Raw genomic sequence first — 8,277 nt, 5'->3', positions numbered from 1 at the left:
GGTCCCTGCTCAGTCAGCTGTGGAGAAACACACCCAGGAGAAAACCCAGCTGCCCTGCGGGCACACAGAGCTCAGTTCTGCCATCACCTTCGCCGGGAAGGCTGCAGGCGTCCATGTGCAGCTGAATAGGTCTGGCTGAGCCCAGCACCTGCACAGCCTTTGCTGGAAAATAAAGGTTTGTCCCTGAGGCAGTCTGCATGTGGAAACGACCTCTTCCAGCAGAGAAAATGGGCCAGAAGGTCTCCCAGGAGGACAACCAGGAGAACGAGGCTGAAACGCTGGTCATCTGTGAAGTCTTCAGCCAGGGTGTGCTCCATGCATCTCAAAGGCTGAAGGACTACCTGGGTTTTGTGGATCCTCAAAGCAAATTCCAGCCAGCCACGAACACGCTGAGCAAGATCTTCCTGGTCAGCTTCATCGGCTTCTGAGTGGGAAAGGGCATGGAGGAGCAGATCGTGACCAGCAAAATGACCAAGCAGCAATCCTTCCTGTTCGGAGTGGACTGGATCTGGACTCTGTGTGGGTCTGACAAACAGATCAAGCTGCAGATCGCCCTGCAGGCTCTGTAGCTGGCCGAGCTCTTCCACGGTGAGGGCGCTGCCGAGGATTGCTGCCGGGAGGCCGCGCTGGCCGACGAGTGCTTCCAGAACACGAGCAGGTTTGAGAAGCTGGCCCAGTTCTGCCGCCTGGTGGGACGGGACTGCCTGGGCTTGTTTGTCGTGTTCGGTGTGCCAGGGAAGCCCAAGGACATCCGAGGAATCCTGCTGGACAGCGTTGCCAAGGAGAAGCAAAAATGCCGCCTGTCGGGCAGGAGTGCGCTGCGGCAATTTGTCACCAGCACTGACAGCTCCCTGCCCACAGAAGACATGCTGGAAAATTGCCTGGGCACCAAAAAACAGGCTGAAGGATGTGGGCAATGTGTACATAAACTTTGTGTGAGCAGCTGGGCAGGAGCAGCGGCTCCGTGCAGCACCGGGGGCCGCATGGGGCTCAGCTCTGCCCCTCTCTCTCTCCTCCCCACACTTCATTCCCTCCATCTTCCCCTGGACCCATCGTGTTCCCTTAGCTCCTGCAGAAGCCAGGCTGAGTCAGCCTCTCCAGATTTTAAAACAAAAGGATGGATCTGCCAGAAAAAAGTGTTTATAGAAGGCACAACGTTTTTCCAGAACATTTTGTTCGCCAGACATTAAGTCTTGGCTGGAGCTGCTGAGAGCTTTATCAGCCAGAGCTCTGGGGAGGTCCTGGTGGATTTCACTCAGAGCCTTTGTTTGCAGTGTGGCACATTTTTTTTCTGTCCTAGGAGGTTGAGTCTGTATAAAGGGAAATGTGCTGGTGCTGGTCCTGGTCAGAAGAGTTGCAATGAGTGTGAAGGACAATACCAGACCTTAAAATGACTGATTTGAAGGAGTGAGCTGTGCCAGAAATGTGCTCTGAGAGAGACTTACTAGTTACCTGCTCCCTGATTGGTGCCAGGCTCCACAGGGCCTTGGAGCTGTGAACAAAAGGCAGGGCTGGAGCCAACTTCAAAGCCTTTCTCACTGAGTGGCTGTGTCAGGGCAAGGTGTTATTAATATGCCTCTGGTATGGCCTTTATTAATATTGGGAGCCTTATCCCCAGGGGAACAAGGAGCCCGAAGCCAGGCTCAGCTCAGGCCGTGGCCGCAGGGCTGCCTGCCAGCAAGTGTGGATAGTTATCAGCTCTTATAATGATTGCAGCTCAGGATTTCAGCTTGCTTGCTAAGGCAGTTGTCAGCCCAGGGCTAGAGGCATCAGCAGACGAAGAGAGAGGAGAACAGGCCGGAGCGTTCCGTGAAGATGTCTTTATTGAAGAGGTATGCGAAGGGGTCCCGGTCGGCACGCGTTCTGAGGAGGGGGCTAAAATATGCCCCTTTTATAGGATTTAGAAGGATTGAGTTTGAACCAATGGTAAGGGTTAAAGTCCTCACCTATAGGGTTACAGGGATATGCTCTAGGGCGGGGGGTGTCAAGAAGTCAGGAAGTAAAAATGCTGTCTCATTCTCTCATTCAGATTCTCCATGGAGCTTTGCTCATGTCCATAGGGACCGCTACAAGGTGTGACAAAAGCTAGGGGCAGGTGTTCAAGAACACTTGGGAAAAATCGAGCAATGGCGACAAAAAACAGGCCTGATGTAGGTGGGACCTTTTCATAGCAACAGCAGCAGGCCCTGACCATTCACAGCAGAGAGCAAATCTGGAGGAGGCAAGATTATGTCACTTGGAATTTTTTTTCAGTAGCTTAGCAGGTGATGGTATTTATGGGCTTGATTTATTCTATTTCCCTTTTACTGGGCAGGCTTTTGGGTTATACAGTTATAATTACTTGCTTTAACCAATGAAGCATGACCTGATCCATATTTAAACTGGTAAAGTCACTTTGGTTATAGCTGTCTGAATAGTCTTGTCAGTGCAAAACTCATCTGCCTCTAATTTTCATATAAATTCAATCATTTAACAGAATAAAAATAATATTGAAAACCTTAATCTTTCACTATTTACTATTTAAGTTGTAAGATGGGGGAAGCTGTGAGAGCTGAGAATCAGAGGTTGTTACTAAAACAACCATTAAAAAAGAGCCTGAAGAGGCTGAGGCATCAGTGCCACAAGTGTTTGAAGCATTCCATGGCAGAGGCAGAGAGTCTGAAAGGGGAACAGAAATAAAAACACAGAGAACTGTACATTTTTGCTGAGTCACAAATGTAGCTGGGTTTGGAGGAGGGTTACCTTTCAGTCCTGAAACAGTGTGTTGAGATAGAATTGTTTTTAAAAAGCTGCTGTCACTGTATTCTGTGTATGTGGCTGGGTTTGGTGGGACAGAGGAGACAGTTCTGGTGTGTTGCATAGAGAACTTGCATAGCTGTGGGGGATAGGGGTTTTTTTGCCTGTTTAAACTAAAAGAAGAATCATCAGTGCAGCAGGATTGATACTGGTTTATAAAAGAGCTGCAGAAAGCTTTATTTTTGCATTAAATTGATATAGTATAACTAGTGTGACTTCACCTATCCAGTTCTTTAGAAAAGCTGGCTCACTTGAAAACTGGGCTTTTTTTCCTTTGCACGCTTTCTCAATAATGGAAAGGGAAGGCAAAAATCAAAATGACTGCGTAGAGTTTGAACAATGAGAGTTACACACTGGGGCAGTTGTTGATTTGATTTGTGTCCCTCAGAGGGCTCTGGTACCCCAGAGATGTCACAGAGGCTTGGTACATTATTTTGGGAGCTGGGTTATGTTGCCCAGGCTGCACCACACTCTGGCCCTTTCCCTTGTGGGCTTTAGCTCAGGTCCCTGGGCCCTCAGCCATGGTGGGACTTGGCCAAGGCTCTGGATTCTGGCTAACAGTGAACAGTGTAACTCTGACTATGTTCATCCACTCAGCCAAGCTGGAGCCTCAGCTCAGGTGACTCAGAGCCATTCCAGGCCTCTGTGACTGCACGTGCTGATGGACCAGGTAAGGTGCAGCCCCCAGCCCCTGAAATCCCAGGCAGTTTGTGTAGTAACATGACACAGTGCTGGTCCTGGGTTCTGAAGAACCTGGAATTCACACTTTTGTGCCTTGGCAGTGTTTTCTGTTCTAATTTCCCTCTGAACACTCACTGCTGGGATACACTGGTAAAAGCCCTGTCTCTGCATGGGATGGAAACTCCTCCATGTCTCACCAAGAGGTTCAAAGCCCGTTTGGTTTTCTGGAAGCAGTCGATGAACTCAGCCTCACTTGGGGTCTTGCTTGGAGGGTCAGCATTCCCTCTGCCAGGAGGAGGGGCAGAGAAGGACACCTTGGTGAGAGCATCCCTTTGGGAGAGTTCCACCTCCCTGCCGTGCAGAAGGCACAGCAGAAATGGGTGTTGAGATCAGAACTACTGAAAATGAGGGGCTCAGGGAAAGGCAAACAGCCTCTGTGTGCCGGAGGCTCTGTGCTCTGCCAGAGGTGCCCCTGGAGCAGTGGCACCTTCCAGGCTGCTGAGCCTGGATCCGTGGCTGTGCCATGGCATCCATCCAGCCCTGCTGGGCCTGGATCCGTGGCTGTGCCATGGTATCGATCCAGCCCAGCTGGGCCTGGATCCATGGCTGTGCCATGGCATCGATCCAGCCCTGCTGGGCCAGGGGCTGAGCTGTCTCCTCTGCCTTCATCTGTGCCCCCCTGTGCTCCCCATTTGTTCTGGCTGCTGCACGGCCCCTGCTGGCCCTTTCTTCTGGCTCTGCCTCCCTTTCCTCCTTTGGCTGAGCTGTGGGAATGCCTCTGCTGCCTTCTGGAGCCAGGTGAGGAGCACTGGGATGTCATCCGGGGTGCAGTTCAGGATTTGCTGTGAGGACAGAAACCCAAGGGACCGAGGTGAAAGTGAGCCCAGGCTGGGTATGGCTGGGAGCCCGAATACCAGGCCCTCCTGCATTTCCCAGGAGGATGCACAGGAATGGGCAATCCAGGCATGGAACAGAGCTGGATGCATCCCTCTGCAAGCACAGGACTGCTGGGCGTGGCTGTGGGCTGTCCTTACCAAGGTGACCCCTGCTCAGGGATGGCTGGAAATAACCCTGGTGGGATGGGGAGGAGCAGAGCTGGAATCTGCAGAGCTGCGTCAGGTCAGAGGACATTGGCACTGACCCAGTGATGGAGATTTGCTTTTGGCCAACTTATCTTTGTGCACAGTGGGTGTCATTTGAAAAAATGACATGAGGATGCATTAAATGCCTGCTCAAGGAAGAAGCTCCTTGCTTCGTGCCTCTCCTCTCCCTCTGCTCCTGCCTGTGGACTGTGCAGTGTCCTTGTTCCCACTGTTTCCTTTGCCATCTCCTGTGCTAACGTGGCTCCAGACTCCTTGTGCTCGCCAGAGCTGGAGCTTTGTCATTCAGGGTCTGCAAACGAGGGCCAGAAAAGTACATTTGCTCTCAGAGGTGGGAAATGGGCTTCTCCAAAGGCAGGGATCCATGGGATGGTAGCTCCCAGCTTGGGTGCTTGTTCTGGGTTGTGAGGGCACCTCAGGACACTCCAAGGAGCAGGAGGTGACTGGAGTTGCTGATTAAATCCTGCAGGGGCACAGCACCCACCTGCCAGCCCCGTGTCCATGCCCTGCCTGCTCTCAGCTGCAGACAGGGCTGAACCAGAGGAGCAGCCAGCAGAATCCTGCCAGCCCCAGCTCCTGCTGCTCCGGGTCCCCAACTCCTGGGCTTTTGATGGATCTACGTGGAGGAGCTGAAGAACCAGAGGTCAAGTGGGATTAGATGAACTCTGCTTTCCCTGCAAACCTCCAGCTCTCCATGGGAGCCTTCCATCTCCCAGAGGTTCCAGTTTAACCAAATGGTAGTGGAGCAGGAAGGAAGAAGATGGGTGTTTAGGCAGCCCTGGGCACAAACCAACATTTTTGTACAGACATGTGCAGTCCCTCAAGCATTTGCAGTAGGTGCTAAATCCCAATCATCCTTCCAAAAAACCAACCCCAAGGCACCTCCCGCAGGAGCAATCGCTGGGGTGGCCCCTGGTGCAAAGCAAACGGTATCAGCCCAGGGCAGGGGCTCAGAAAGGGCCGGCACAGCCCCAGGGATCTGCCAGGGGGAGAGCTGGGGAGGCAGTTTTGGCAGAGGACCATGACAAGTCCTGGGCCATGAGGGGCACGGAACAAAGGGCTGGAGCTGGGCACCGTGAGAGGACCCTGGGCGGGGAAAAGCCACATCTACGGACACAGAAGGGACCTTCCATCCAGAGCAGCCCCTGGCCGTGACTGATAGGTCAGTGAGTGGAAGACAGGAGTAGATGGACTCACAGCTCAGCTGGAAAATGTTTTCCACAGGTCCTGGGGGTTGATCTGGCAGGTGTTCCCTTTGCAAAGCTCTGGTGCTGCTCCTCTCCCATCTCTGCCATTCTCTCCCCACAGCTCTCATATCATTGTCCCTCATCACGAGGTGATTCCTTTTTTTGCTGCTGGAAGGGACTGGGATCTTCCCAAGCAGCTGGGGACAGGACTGGCTGGATCCTGTCAGCTCTTTCTGAAGGGAATTGGATCTAATCCTGCTGGCTTCTCCCACAGCAAGGACTGCTCCCATGTTCCCTGTCATCAGGGAATGTTTGGCAGCCGAGTGGAGAGGAAGGGAAATGATGCTTGCAGCAGGCACAGGTGTGTCTGTGCTGGCCATGTCCAGGGTGTCCTTGGAATCGTGGAATCCTTCAGGATGGAGGAGCCCTCTGAGACCACGGTGGCCAACCATTCATCCATGCTGCTGAGGCCACCACTGTCCCATGTCCCCAGGTGCCACATCCACATGGCTTTAAATCTCTCAAGGGATGGAGCCTCCACCACTGCCTTGAGCAGCTGTGCCAGGGCTGGACAGCCTTTCCACTGTGAGACTTCCCAATATCCAGCCTAAACCTCCCCTGGGATCACATCAGGCCATCTCCTCTTATCCATTTCAAATGGTTTCAATCATTCCCTTCTCATCAGGTTACATTTTTTCCCTCTGTTTTTTTTCTCTGCCAGGGATGTGAATCTTTCTTCCAGTCTTTTGGCAAAGCTCCTGGCTAACTCCAGGAGCTCCAGGGTTCATCCCTTTATCCCCCCGATTTTGCAGGAATGGCCTCTGGCAGCGACATCCTGGACAAAGTGGCCTCTGCCGGGGCTTTACCAGCGACCGCCAGGCCCAGCTGCTGGATCAGGCTGGAGACTGAGAACTCCATTTTTCTCCCCCTGAATGCCCAGTCCGTGTCCCTGTGTCCCTGGGAGGCTCCCTTCCTGCAGGCACCACAGGGACAACTCCCGGGGCAGGGGCGGAGGGAGCTGTGGCTGTCAGTGTGGGAGCGCAGCCAGAGCTGTGGGAAGGGATCTCCCTCTGGGCTGCAGGCACAGGGCAGCCCCGGGAGCTTCCTGGGCAGCGTTCCCATGGGAGTTCCCTGCCTGTCTCCCTGGATCCCACCCTGGACACGGTGCAGAGAATCTCGCTGAATTGGAAGTAAAGCTGAAGGGTTTGTCCACCAAAAGAAGTGGTGATTTATGGAGCAAAGCAGAGTGGTATTCCACACAAGGGATTTGGGACTTGGGATGGTCCCAATCCATAATCTTTCTGTTCATTTTCTTTTGGATGCTGCAGCCTGATGGGCTGGGGGAGTTGCTCCTTTCTGTTTCCATTTAATTTTCTGTATTTCATTAATTCTCTGTGGAAATCTGCTTTTAATGAAAAGGCCCAGGAGGATATTGGTGACATCCCACAGGTGTGTGCTCAGACCAAGGATTGCTCTGGCTGGCAGAAGCTGCACCAATCTCCCAGGAATCTCAGTCTGGATTTGTCTTTTCTCCCAGTTCTCCTTGGTTTGGGGGTGCAGTGCAGCCCTGCCCCATGTATCTCCTAGAAGAGTTTTGGGGTTAAAAGTGTTCTTTTATATTCTGCAGTATTTATAATTTGATTAAAAAGAATAAAACCATATCGATGTGGTTTGGACTGGTTCATTTGCATTGCTGGGATCCCCAAATTCCAGCCAGGAATGCTGGGCAGTGCCAGGTCCAGAGGAACACTATGGAAGGGCTGTGCTGGGATCCCCAAATTCCAGCCAGGAATGCTGGGCAGTGCCAGGTCCAGAGGAACACTATGGAAGGGCTGTGCTGGGATCCCCAAATTCCAGCCAGGAATGCTGGGCAGTGCCAGGTCCAGAGGAACACTATGGAAGGGCTGTGCTGGGATCCCCAAATTCCAGCCAGGAATGCTGGGCAGTGCCAGGTCCAGAGGAACACTATGGAAGGGCTGTGCTGGGATCCCCAAATTCCAGCCAGGAATGCTGGGCAGTGCCAGGTCCAGAGGAACACTATGGAAGGGCTGTGCTGGGATCCCCAAATTCCAGCCAGGAATGCTGGGCAGTGCCAGGTCCAGAGGAACACTATGGAAGCGCTGTGCTGGGATCCCCAAATTCCAGCCAGGAATGCTGGGCACTGCCAGCTCTTTGGGACACTGCCTGATCCAGAGAGTTTTCTCTTTTCTGTTGTGCTCAGTACCTGGCCCTTCATTCGAGTCCCACAGGCCAAAAATCCCATGGGAGCAGCTGGAATCACAGCCGATCACACAGAAACCTGTCCAGGATTGGAAATGAGCTTTTCCACAGATTTATTTTTCCCAATGGGTTTTTAATTTAAAGCAGAACATTGCCCATGCCCCGACACCCCATCCCCGACCCCATACCCTTTATTTTTGAGCTTTCTACATGAGAATTATCTGCCTAGGCTGGATAAAAATTAAAAAAAATTCCCCCGGCTCTGCGGGGCCCGGCGGGGTCTGGGGTGTCCC

At 52.7% G+C, this 8,277-nt stretch overlaps 1 protein-coding gene across 1 annotated transcript; it reads left to right on the top strand.

Annotated features, from left to right (window-relative positions):
- The first annotated feature begins 227 nt into the window (after nucleotides 1–227).
- REP15 (RAB15 effector protein) lies at nucleotides 228–1,177 on the top strand. The gene is given in 2 exon segments (XM_014310711.2): nucleotides 228–884; nucleotides 886–1,177. Coding segments are annotated over 2 exon segments (711 nt in total). The 3' UTR covers nucleotides 940–1,177.
- The last annotated feature ends 7,100 nt before the right edge of the window (nucleotides 1,178–8,277 follow it).

This window comes from Geospiza fortis, unplaced genomic scaffold (assembly GCF_000277835.1).
Source record: "Geospiza fortis unplaced genomic scaffold, GeoFor_1.0 scaffold242, whole genome shotgun sequence".
Lineage (NCBI taxonomy): Eukaryota > Metazoa > Chordata > Aves > Passeriformes > Thraupidae > Geospiza > Geospiza fortis.
This window is presented reverse-complemented; position numbering and strand designations above follow the sequence as displayed.